This window comes from Rhinopithecus bieti, unplaced genomic scaffold (assembly GCF_001698545.2).
Source record: "Rhinopithecus bieti isolate Rb0 unplaced genomic scaffold, ASM169854v2 scaffold_10589, whole genome shotgun sequence".
In the NCBI taxonomy this organism is placed as follows: Eukaryota; Metazoa; Chordata; class Mammalia; order Primates; family Cercopithecidae; genus Rhinopithecus; species Rhinopithecus bieti.
In genome coordinates this window covers 2,557,649-2,568,814 of record NW_016807065.1, presented here as the reverse complement: position 1 = coordinate 2,568,814, position 11,166 = coordinate 2,557,649, and the positions used below count along the sequence as shown (strand labels likewise).

The following is an 11,166-nucleotide window of genomic DNA, read 5'->3' as shown; positions in this document are numbered from 1 at the left end:
CCCCTCCGGGCCAGACCCGTTTTCTATTGGTTACATCTTTTTGACGGACAGGCTCACGTTACTGACTTCGTTTCGAAGACGCCAGCGACCGGAAGCAAAATAGAGGCGCCCGAAGATACGTCATCAGGATACACATTGGCCAATCAGCTTCAGCAATGGAGCGTGCAAAACACCAATGAGCTTCTGTCTTGCTGGAGGGTCGGCTTTAGGCGGAAGTTGCTTTGTTGACCGGGAGAAACGAGATGGGGGTGAAGCTGGAGATATTTCGGGTCAGTGGACACAGGAGTGGATTGGGAGGCTGGGCAGGGGATCTTCCTGTATCTGAAGATGAGGCTGGAAATGGGGGGACTTAAAAGAAAGAGGGTGCTCCAAGGAGAAAGCTCTTAAGATTTGAGAGGGACCTTTCTGGTTGGAAATCCAGGAGAGGGGACGCTGGGTTGGGGGGTTCTCAGATTTGGGCATCTGGGTTTGGGGACTGTGAGACGGCTGGTCCGAGGAAAGACCTCACAGGGGGGATTAGCTGAGAAGGAGGCTCTAAAGAAGGAAGACTTAAGATCCTGGGGGAGCTCTCGGGCTTGTGGTGGGTGGGTGTCTATGATAGGGAGACTCCTAGACTTCGAGAAGTGGAGTTGAAGAGTGACGCCTCCTGGGTTTGGGTTTGGGGGTGCTCCCGGAATCTTAAGTGGAGATGAGTAATGAGGTCTCGAGGAGATGCTTTTGATTGTAGCTGGGGCCTCTGTATGTCTGTCTGTCTTTGAGAGGAAGACTCCAGCTAAGGGGGACTTTCAGGAATGAAGCCTCCTGAATTATAGGAGTTAGGTTTTAGGATGCGAGGTTTCTGTACCCTTGGTGGGAGTTCTGGGGTTCTTGGGTCCGCCCTAACGAGGCGCTTCTGGACTCTGCAGTAGGATGGGTCCCCCAGGCTCTGAGGAGCCTCTGCACATTGCTTGGGGGAAGGGGGGCGGTCACCTCACCCACCCTCTGCCATTCCAGATGATAATCTACCTCACTTTCCCTGTGGCTATGTTCTGGGTTTCCAATCAGGCCGAGTGGTTTGAGGACCACGTCATACAGCGCAAGGTGGGCATAAGAGGAGTGTATGAGGGTTCATTCCAGGGGTGGGAGACGGTGTGGGGCACCAATCTGCTGGGGACCAATGTCTGCCTCCCATGAGCTGACCCCACCCTGGTGTGGGGCTCTGGAGGCTCTTGGCTTGTGTCCCAGTTGTGACTTTTCCTTTCAGAGGGAGCTGTGGCCACCTGAGAAGGTAAGTGATCTACTCTTCTTCCTGCCAGAGGGATGGAGGAGGCTGGATTCTTGTATCCGGGATGGGTTTCAGATGAAAATTTTAGGCCAGGTGCAGTGGCTCATGGCTGTAATCCCAGGGCATGGGAGGCCGAGGTGGGTGGATCACTTGAGGCCAGGAGTTCAAGACCAGCCTGGCCAACATGGCGAAACCCCATGTCTACAAAAATACAAAAATTAGCCGGGTGTAATGGCAGGCGCCTATAATTCCAGCTGCTCGGGAGACTGAGGCAGGAGAATCACCTGAACCCTAGAGGCAGAGGTTGCAGTGAGCCCAAGATCGCGCCACTGCACTCCAGCCTGGGCAATAGAGCGAGACTTCATCTCAAAAAGGAACATTTTACTCTCAGTCATGAGTAAGGACCCAAGAGCAGAGGAGTAGATGGTTTCCTTATTGCCTTCTCCTGGAAGAGTGAAGCGGATCCCCCTTGGATCCCTTTGTCATTGGCGGGGAGCTTCCAATGAAGACACTGAAACCTGAAGCCGTGGTCTGGGGCAGGGTGGTGGGAGAGTGGTAGAGGGGTCCTGGCTCGGCGCTGAGGTGTGTGCCCCTCCCCACTTCCTGTCCCACCCACTTCTCCACCTGTAGCTTCAAGAGATAGAAGAATTCAAAGAGAGGATACGGAAGCGGCGGGAGGAGAAGCTTCTTCGCGACGCCCGGCAGAACTCCTGAGGCCTCCAAGTGGGAGTCCTGGCCCCTCCCCTGATGAAATATACGCATACTCAGTTCCTTGTTACTCATGGAAGTGTTTTATTCTTTTATCAGTTTTTGGGGGCCGAGTAAGGCCCAGGATGCCTCAGGCCCTCAGGGGGCTTGTGTCGGGGGCTGAGGGCTGCTGTTCCGACGGAAGCCGAGAGCGGTCGGGTCCTGAGGGGTGAGCAGGGGTTGGGGACTGAGGGTCCCAGCTCGTTTCTGCGCTCCGTCCTGTGGATGAAGAGGGGTCAGCCAGGGGGAGGGCTTAAGGGCAGTGCCGGCCAGAGGTGGTGAATGTTGGAGAGAGGGTGCGGGTGGGCACCATGTCCCACCTCATTCTGAGCACTGGTCTATGTTTACTTTCAATATCTGCCATTTAGGGTGGCATTTGAGCGTGAGGTGGCAGGTCTTGGGACCCTTGCTGGGGTCCTGATCAGAACCCAAGCTTTGTGTATGTGTGAAGTCAACACACGTGAGTATGCGAATGTATATATATATATATATATATCCTATGCGTGAGCTCACGTGCCCTCCTCCCTGAGGTATCTTCCTAGGAGGGGGTCCTGTTTTCTCCCTTTGGCCTCCCCAGAACCTTTAGACTTGGGGGCAGGAGCCACAAGTTCCAGCCATGGGTCTGACACTAGCATGGCCCCTATATAACCTTGGGCCCCTCTAGCCGCTGTCTGGGCCTTGGTCCTCCCATCTGAAGTCAGGGCAGCGGATGGACAGAGGTGGGGCAGGCCCTGTTCCCTCCCGGCTGGGGTGGAGGGCAGGATTGGAGAGCACACTGCCTGGCGGGTTTCTCCTCGGCATCGCCAGAACATCACCTACCTTGGGCCCCACGGGCTGGAAGCCGGGCAGGCTGCTGACTGTCACACGTTGGTCATCCATGCGGCGGCCCTGGGTACTGGCCAGCATGTCCATGAGGCTGTCCATCTCGGGGGTGGGGTCGCTCTCTGCATGGACGTTCACAGACTTGGGAGGACACAGCCAGACTGGGGGCCCCCAACCCTACCCCTTCACCCCCATGCAGATGCTTCAGGGTGCACAACCACCTCCCACAGCCCGTGCCCCCAGGCCCTCCAGATGACCACTTGCCCTGCACTCCCACCCTGTTCACACCCCATGGACAGCACCCCCATGCCCATGCTCACGGCTCTTGGTCTGGCCCGGCCCGGCCTGCAGTGAACAGCGCTGCCCCTCCATCCGGTCACCCTGCACGTGGCTCAGCAGATTGAAGAAGCCCTCCTGGTCTGGGGAGCCCGCCTGTGGACAGACCCGCTCAGTCCGGTTGGCCCTTCAGCTTGGGGGCCCCTCCCCAACCTTCCCAGCCAGCCTGCTCACACCCGACCCCGGGGCCTGCTGTCCCTCTTCCTCAGCTCTCACCATGGTCCCCGCCGATCCGCTCTGCAGAGCTGTTCTGAATGAGACATGAGTCTCCTTCCCAATCCCGGCCCCCGCCCCAGGGGCCCCAGCCGGCAGTGCCACTTCACGTGGTACCGTCTCAAGGGACAGGCTCCGATGCCAACGTCCTGCCGTCCTAGATTGGGGCCTGATGAGTGTGGCCTGGGAGCTGGGACACGAGTCAGGGAAACATGGCCCAGGAGCTACCCCCAGGTCCCAGCATCTCCCATCAATAGGGGTCTACACAGAGAGCCCTGCCCTCTGCCCTCAGGCCTGGCACTCAGACCCCCAAGCCCACCAGCCCCTTTCTACAGCCACAACTGGGTCAGGGGGTCCTAGGAGACTCACTCGCTAATTAGGTGCTCTACAAACTAATTAGTCTTGTCAATCATGGGCTCTGAGACCTTGAGCTGGGGGTGGGGTGGGGGCAGGGCCCTCTCACCTCGGCACAGAGGCCTGAGCCCTCCGTCTTCTCCTGATCCATCATGTCCCTGGACTCCGGTCACTTTCCTGCTGGCCTCTGCCCCGGCCCAGTGCCAGAGAGGGCCTTTTAAAGGTCCAGGACGTGGGGGTGTGGATTCCCCCCATCCCCAAATCCCCAGCTCATGCCCCATCTGCTCCCACCCAAGCTTAAGCCCCATAAAGATCATCCAGATAATTGTTTGCCCACAACGATGCTGGATCTGGCATGGGGGTAGGGGGCAGGGCGACCGGAGCTTGGCTCGCTGGGCCCAGGAGCAGTGACCGGACCCCAAGGACTCCTGGGTGATGTCACGAAAGGCCTGAGCAGCGTCCCCGCAGTTGGAGAATGGAAGCCAACAGTGTATGGTGGTAGCTGGCTTAGGCGAGGACTTGGCAGGTGTCCCCACCCAGCCACCCAGGTCCCTCCACTGGCTCCTGGAAGGGCAGCTGCCACCTGCAGTCAGTAGAGAAAGAAGAGATTGGAGTCAAAGGCCCCTTCCCTCCCTCCCTCCCTCTCTCTGCACCTGCCTCAGATGCCACCCTAGCACCAGCTCTGTCTCCTTGGCAGCAAGTCAAGGGGTGTCCCAGCCACCCTTCCCTTGACTCACTGTCCCTGGAGCCTGGTTGCCTGCTCCAGACCCCAAAACAAGAAAGTCTGGGGTCTCCTGTTCCCACACCACCCAAATGCCAGGTTGAGCTATCTCCTATCGATCACCCCAGCCCTAGGTGGGAACAGGAGGTGAGACCCCATGGGGACAGGCAGGCGGGGAGAGGACGTCCCTGCCTTCTTCCCAAAGCCACTGTGGCTTTCCCTCAATGCCCGAGAAGGGGATGCCACTGGGAAGTCCCCATCCCCTTCCCTGCGCTCCCCAAGATGCCTTTACAGAAACCAGTGGAAGTTTCATCTCAGAATGAACGGACTGCCCTTTCGTCACCTCTGCCCGAGTCTCCCCTGTTCCACAAAGGGCCAAGTTCACACTCTCTCCCTCTATGCCAACCAAGTGTCCCCCTCCTCAGCACAAGTATCCCTTTCCTAGGCCTGCCAGAACAAAGTGTCACAGACCAGATAGCTTAAAGCAACGTAAGTTGACTTTTAGTATGTATTTTTATATAGAGATGAGGTCTCACTGTATTTGCCCAGGCTAGTCTCAAACTCCTGCGTTCATGTGTTCCTCCCGCCTGTGCCTCCCAAAGTGCTGGGATTACAGGCATGAGCCACCATGCTCAGCCTTTAAAATGTTTTTTAACAGAAATGTATTGAGCCAACGTTCCAGAGGCCAGAGCCTGAAATGAAGGTGTTGGCAGAGCTGTGCTCCCTCTGAAAACCAGGTCTCAGGAGCCCTCTTTGCCCCTCCCTGGCTTTTGGCAGTGGCCTGCCGTCCTTGGTGTCCTCGGCTTGTCACTGCAGCTCTTCACTCCCTGCCTCCATGGTCACATGGCATTCTCCCTCCGTGTCCTGGTCTTCATACACCCATTTCCCCCACTCCCCAACCACCTACCCAGAATCAGGCAGCCGTATAACTATCTTACAAGGACACCAGTGATACTGCATTAGGAGCCCATCCTACTCCAGCGTGACCTCATGCTCACTGCTAATATCTGTAATGACCCCATTTCAAATAAGGTCCTATTATGGGGTATTGGGGATTCGTACTTCCTATCTTGTGGGGGTTAGGGGTGGAGGGATTGGCCCTGTCAGCTCTCCCTCCCCTCCAGAGGTCAAGCTGAGAAGCAGGAGGCGGTCCTGTCTTTGGTCCTCCCCCTCAGGATCTGAAGGGTTCCCTGCCTTCCCCTGCTCAAAGCTCTTCCCTTGGGTTTTATCTTCTCAAGACCAAACCCAAACACCTTGGGGTCGTGGAAATGTTCTGAAGTGGATTGTGGTAATGGACACACAACTCCAAAAACACTAAAAGCCATTGACTTACGCACTTTAGGTCAGCAAGTTGTATGGTATGTGAATTATATCTCAGTAAAGCTGTTAAAAAAGGAGGAAGGGGCAGGGTGTGGTGGCTCATACCTAAAATCCTAACACTTTGGGAGGCCAGGGCAGGAGGATCCCTTGAGCCCAGGAGTTTGATACCAGCCTGGGCAACATAGGGAGACCCTGTCTCTTAACAACGACAACAACAACAAAATCATCTGGGCAAGGTGGTCCCAGCTACTTAGGAGGCTGAGGTGGAAGAATCCCTTGAGCTCAGGAAGCAACAGAGTGAGACCCTGTCTCTTTACACAACAAAACAAAACAAAACGGGGAGGAGGGAGAAAAAGGAAGAAAGGAAGGGAAAAGGAGAGAAAAGGAAGAAATAGCTCAAACTCCTACCTACGGTCACCAGCCGTCCTGGTTTGCCTGTGACTGTCCTATTTTTAGCACTGAAAGTCCTGCATCCTGGCACTGGGATGGGTCAGTCTGACCTTGTCCTACAGAAGTCTGGCCCCTGCTGCCCCCACCCTCCAGCCTTCTTAAGCTCAGGGCCCCTCCCTTCTCTACCTGGACATGCTGTGTAGATGCTTCTAGAATTCATTCAGGGATAAGGTCAAAAGGCTGCTTCTTCAGAGAGGTCCTCGGGGGTCACCCTCAATAAAGTCCCCTCCCACCCCTACCTTTCATGGCACTTGCTGTCACACCAGTTTGTTTCCTGTAGGGCAGCATGGATCCTTTCCTATCTCCACCAGACCTGCAGGTCTGATTCACTCGCTGTGTCCCGTGTAAGTGGCAGGGGGCTTGGTACCTTCATCAACACGGCTGAGCGAAGGAACCAGCTCAGACCAGTAAGAGTCTGTTTACACACATACCTCGCACCTTAAATCGGAGACCTCATTTTGTATGGGTGCTGCCGGGGCTGTGCCTTCCAAGTAACAGGACACACAGCAGAAGCAGCTCCTGAGATTCCAAGTTGAGTGTGTGTGTGTGTGTGTGTGTGTGTGTGTGTGTTTGCAAGCATTTGAGGGCGTCACTCACCCCATGGGTGTATCAGCATGTTAATTCGATTGTTGGTCCACAATGGTAAGTGTGGCGCCTTCCGGAAGAGGGTAAGGCTGTGACAAGTGCTCCCCAGGGACAGGCTCCTGGCTGGAATCCCAGCAGGCTCACTCGTCGTGGCCTTGGATTAGGGATCCCGCTAAGCCTCGGTTTCCTCATCGGCACCGCAGTCCAGGTCGGGGCATCGGGCAGGACTGATGAAAATTATGTCCAGGTGCCGGCACACAGGAGGTCTCCAGGCCTCCTGAATCCATCAAAAGTTATCCAAGACCGCTGCTGCTGCTGCTGCCTCTAAACCCTGAAGTACAGAAGACAAGTGGGTCAAGATTCCAGGCCCAGACGGTGGCGGCCCGGTGGCATCGAGTGGGCGCGTGTATCTTGCAGTCACCGAACCTCCCGGGGAAGATGGAGGGATTATTGCCCTGCGATCCCGCTTCGCACGCAAGCCAGGAAGTGTGTGTCTGAACTCCCGTCTGTGAGCGTGTCATCGAGGTGTGCCCCTCCAGCGACTTCGTGCTCGGCAGCGCAGACGCACCTGCCTGTCCTCCCAGCCAGGGACTCAACTTCCTGGGCCTGGGCGAGAACCGACGGCGGGGAGGGGCCAGGTGCGCAGGGGGCGGGATCAGGGCCCGCGGGGCGGGGTCCACGTGGGTGACGCGCGGGGCCACGCCCCCACCTTGGGACACACCCGGAAGCGGCGGCGGCGCCCCTCGGGGAAGATGGCGCCCTCGGGGCTGAAGGCGGTGGTGGGGGAAAGTGAGTGTGTCTCCGGGGCCGGGCTCTGGCGTCCCGTGGGGGATGGGGGTCGGGGGCGCACGGGCTCTGGGACCCTGCGTTCGTGGCGGCTAGGAGTTGGGAGCCGGGCTGGGCGTCCGAGCACCTGACCCTCGAGGGGGCGGGCGGGGACGGGTTCCCAGCTGGACGCCCCTGCTCGCCGGTACCAGAGCAGAACAAAATTGGGGGTCCGGACTCCGGGGACCCAAAGGGGACGGGCAGAGGGTGGCGTAGGCTGGGGCGCGGACTCCTGGGCCTCTTAGGGTGCCTACCGGGGGAGGAGGGCACAGCTGGATGCCCACACTCTAGGATCTCTTAAGCTGGGCAAAGTTCAGGGGCTGGATTCTTGGGACCTCCTGGGGCTCTGGTCAGCGACCCCAGGTGCTGTGAGCGCTCAGGGGACGTGTCCAGGCCCCACAGGGGTGGTGTAGGGGGTGCCTTCCTCCTTGCCCCATTCCCAGGACCGCCTTGCAGCTGGAGGACCCAGACATCCAGGCCTCACCGGCCCCCGTTCTTGGGGGAAGGGTGGAGGGCGCCTCTTCCTCCACCCCGGGGAGTTCCGGCCTCAGCTGCTCCTTCCGCCCTGGCCTCCTTGATAACAGTGGACATGACAGTGGACGTGGCTGGGCGGGGCCACCCCGTTACTTCTCTCCACTCTCTCCTCTAGGCAGGGCAGTTTGTAGCTCAAAACCCTTTAATTGGGGGGAGATTAGAAAAACAGTGATTCCATTTTACAGATGAGGAAACTGAGGCCGGAGGTCGGTGGGCTAGCCTCAGCTAGGCATGCCTCAGAGCTGGGAACCAGGGGTCCTACATTTTAGACCAGGGTGGGGGGACTGGCTGAAACCCATACAGCAGGAATACTTGAGGTAGCAGGTGGGGAATCCGAGAGCCTGGCTCTAGAAAGAGATAGAGCTGTGGATGATCCCGGCTCTCCACTTTTCATTCATCTAAAATATGTTTATCGAGTGACACCTTTTGCCCCGGCACTCTGCCACTTAAACACTCAGAATGCTTAGGTGAGTTGCATGTTGCCTAAGAATCTGTTTCCCTGTCTGTAAATTGGGGGTGTCCCCAGAAGCCACCTCGCAGAACTGGGAGGTAAAAATAAATGGTTCCCGTGTAGTGTCTCATGCCTGTAATCCCAGCACTTTGGGAGGCCGAGGCAGGAGGATTGCTTGAGGCCAGAAGTTTGAGACCAGTGTGGGCAACATAGCGAGACCCCATCTATACCGAAATAAAAATAAATTAGCTGTGGGTGGTACACATACCTGTAGTCCCAGCTACTTGGGAGGCGGAGGTGAGAGGATCGCTGGCGCCCAGGAGTTGGAGGCTGCAGTCCGTTATAATCACACCACTGCACTTTAGCTTAGGTGACAGAGTGAGACCCTCCTCTCTTAGAAAGAGTAAATGGGAATTAAGATGAGGGTTCAGCCCCAAGGCTGAGAAGGCTTGGGGCAGTGGTGGGACCAGAGAACCAGCATTCTGACCCCTCCCCTCCCTTCCCTGCAGAAATTCTGAGTGGAGTTATTCGGAGTGTCAAGAAGGATGGGGAGTGGAAGGTAGGGGCAAGGCAGATGGCTGGGTACCCAGAGGCAGCCCCTCATCAAGCCCATGGGGAAGACCCTGAATGTGGGACCCCCAAGAACTGCCTGTCCACATGGGTGGAGTTGGGTGAATGGGTCCTGGGTCCTCCCGCCCAGCCAGCCCTTGAAACTGCCCCTCCCACTGCCTTGGCCCCTCCTGGGGCCAGCTGTGGCCTCTTCCGCCTGCTCCTCCGTCCATCTGTCCATCCATCTGGACAGGTGCTTATCATGGATCACCCGAGCATGCGCATCTTGTCTTCCTGCTGCAAAATGTCAGACATCCTGGCTGAAGGCATCACCAGTGAGTGAACGCGTCCCCAGTGAGATGGGACCTGAGTGTGGGAACCCCTGACTGTGCCCCGCTCCCAGGGTTCAGCCCTTGAGTGTAGGATCCCTCAAATCGTCCAGAACTCCCAAGTACGCAGCTCCCTGCAGGGACAGCCTTGATCATGTGACCAAGTCAATTTCCTAAACTTTGCAAGCTGACCGCGGGAGCCCATGGATTGCAGACCTCCCCTGCAGGACTCCCTGGCTGCAGCCTCTTCCTAACCGTGCAGCCCCCGCGTGGAGCCCTGTGTGGGACTCCCAGGGTGGACTCTGGATGTGAGGCCCCAAGAATGCAGAGGCTTCTATGGGTGACCCCAGGAGGTGCCCCAGTCACTTTGCCATTGAGGGACAGGTGCTGAGGGAGCCTGTCCTCTCAGAACCTCAGTTTCCCTGTCTGTAAATTGGGGAACCCAGTTTGGAACCCAGTTGGCTGCACAGCCCCCAAGTGTGCAGAACCCTGCCGTGTGACTCTTAGCTGGGTGACCCCTAGGTATGTTTCTCCTGCAGTCCCTCCTAAGCATCCACGCCCCCTCCCCAAGCCTCCAACTCCCCACACCTGAGACTCCCCACGTGGCCCTGCCTGGATGCCACCCACCTGTGTCCCTTCCTCTGTTCCTACTAGTTGTTGAAGACATCAACAAACGGCGAGAACCCATTCCCAGCCTGGAGGCCATTTATTTGCTGAGCCCAACGGAGAAGGTGCCTACATGAATGAGCGTGTGTATGCGTGTGCATGTGTGTACATGTGCCTGTGTGCATGTGCATGTGTATGTGTGCATGCATGTGCGTGCGTGCATGTGTGAATGCGTGTGTGTATGTGTGCATGTGTGTATGCGTGTGCACGTGTATGCATGTGTGTGTGCGTGTGTGTGTGTCTGCATGTGTATGTGTGTGTCTGTGTGTGCATGTGTGTGCGCGCATGTGTCTGTGTATGTGTGTGCGTGCGTGTGTGCGTGTGTTTGTGTATGTGTGTGTGCACGTGCGCCCATGTGGATGGGACACTAGTGTGCATGTGCACATATGCATGACCCTGTCCATCCATGTTTGCATATGGTGGCAGCTAGGAGGTGGCTGGGAGGCCTGGGCAGACAGTGAGCCTGGGTGTGCAAGCTCAGGCCCAGAGAGTGACCCACCTTCCCCAGTCGGTTCAGGCCCTGATCGCAGACTTCCGGGGGACCCCGACCTTCACCTACAAAGCGGCCCATATCTTCTTCACCGACAGTGAGTGAGGAGAGCCCAGGGTGTTGGCGGGTGGGGCGAGGAGGTGTAGGGGCTGCTCTGGCCTGATACCCCACTCCTGCCTCACCCCAGCCTGCCCCGAGCCCCTGTTCAGTGAGCTGGGCCGCTCTCGTCTGGCAAAGGTGGTGAAGACGTTGAAGGAGATTCACATTGCCTTCCTCCCGTACGAGGCCCAGGTACGGCCCAGGCTCATCCTGGGCAGGGGGTGGGGATTTGTGACCAAATGTCCCCTGTTCTCTCAGAAACAGACACTGAGGCTGGGCGCAGTGGCTCACACCTGTAATCCCAGCACTGTGGGAGGCCAGGGCAGGAGGATCACTTGGGGCCAGGAGCTGGAGATCAGCCTGGGTACAGAGCAAGACCCCGTCTCTTTTTTTTTTTTTTTTTTTTTTTTT

At 57.3% G+C, this 11,166-nt stretch overlaps 3 protein-coding genes across 9 annotated transcripts in view; 2 read left to right on the top strand and 1 right to left on the bottom strand.

Annotated features, from left to right (window-relative positions):
• The first annotated feature begins 147 nt into the window (after positions 1 to 147).
• Positions 148 to 2,046, top strand: PET100 (PET100 cytochrome c oxidase chaperone). The gene is made up of 4 exons (XM_017879969.1): positions 148 to 269; positions 994 to 1,080; positions 1,244 to 1,267; positions 1,895 to 2,046. Exons 1-4 carry the CDS (start codon positions 243 to 245, stop codon positions 1,976 to 1,978), a joined length of 222 nt encoding a protein of 73 aa, XP_017735458.1. The 5' UTR covers positions 148 to 242; the 3' UTR covers positions 1,979 to 2,046.
• Positions 2,037 to 6,911, bottom strand: PCP2 (Purkinje cell protein 2). Of its 4 annotated transcripts, none has more exons than XM_017879965.1 (5): positions 6,825 to 6,911; positions 3,846 to 4,319; positions 3,154 to 3,265; positions 2,831 to 2,955; positions 2,037 to 2,230 (listed from the first exon to the last, which is right to left on the bottom strand). In XM_017879965.1, the coding sequence occupies exons 2-5, from the start codon at positions 3,888 to 3,890 to the stop codon at positions 2,111 to 2,113; spliced, it is 402 nt and encodes a 133-aa protein (XP_017735454.1). In that variant the 5' UTR covers positions 3,891 to 4,319; positions 6,825 to 6,911; the 3' UTR covers positions 2,037 to 2,110. The 4 variants fall into 4 exon arrangements, with proteins under 4 accessions (XP_017735454.1, XP_017735455.1, XP_017735456.1 ...); XM_017879966.1 differs by lacking the exon at positions 6,825 to 6,911 and adding an exon at positions 6,659 to 6,746; XM_017879967.1 differs by lacking the exon at positions 6,825 to 6,911 and adding an exon at positions 6,186 to 6,237.
• Positions 6,912 to 7,370: 459 nt separating this feature from the next.
• Positions 7,371 to 11,166, top strand: part of STXBP2 (syntaxin binding protein 2) — a 10,967-nt gene continuing 7,171 nt past the window's right edge. For 3 of the 4 annotated variants that reach the window (XR_001887001.1, XM_017879963.1, XM_017879962.1), the window contains exons 1-6: positions 7,492 to 7,601; positions 9,132 to 9,181; positions 9,425 to 9,506; positions 10,155 to 10,231; positions 10,675 to 10,753; positions 10,844 to 10,947. Coding sequence is in view for 3 of the 4 variants with exons in the window: in XM_017879963.1 (XP_017735452.1) it covers positions 7,565 to 7,601; positions 9,132 to 9,181; positions 9,425 to 9,506; positions 10,155 to 10,231; positions 10,675 to 10,753; positions 10,844 to 10,947 (429 nt within the window). In the remaining variant the exon portion in view is untranslated. Of the gene's footprint in view, positions 7,451 to 7,491; positions 7,602 to 9,131; positions 9,182 to 9,424; positions 9,507 to 10,154; positions 10,232 to 10,674; positions 10,754 to 10,843; positions 10,948 to 11,166 lie in introns of those variants that run through there. The other variant, XM_017879964.1, reaches the window with a different exon arrangement.

Excerpts from the sequence above, each read along its gene's own strand:
- PET100 (XM_017879969.1), top strand. The coding sequence starts at position 243 with ATGGGGGTGAAGCTGGAGATATTTCGG. Across the intron at positions 270-993 it reads TGAAGCTGGAGATATTTCGG|ATGATAATCTACCTCACTTT; the intron begins GTCAGTGGACAC and ends CTGCCATTCCAG. Across the intron at positions 1,081-1,243 it reads ACCACGTCATACAGCGCAAG|AGGGAGCTGTGGCCACCTGA; the intron begins GTGGGCATAAGA and ends TTTTCCTTTCAG.
- PCP2 (XM_017879965.1), bottom strand. The coding sequence starts at position 3,890 with ATGATGGATCAGGAGAAGACGGAGGGCTCAGGCCTCTGTGCCGAG. Across the intron at positions 2,956-3,153 it reads GCCGGGCCAGACCAAGAGCC|AGAGCGACCCCACCCCCGAG; the intron begins GTGAGCATGGGC and ends ACGTCCATGCAG. Across the intron at positions 2,231-2,830 it reads TCCAGCCCGTGGGGCCCAAG|GACGGAGCGCAGAAACGAGC; the intron begins GTAGGTGATGTT and ends CTTCATCCACAG.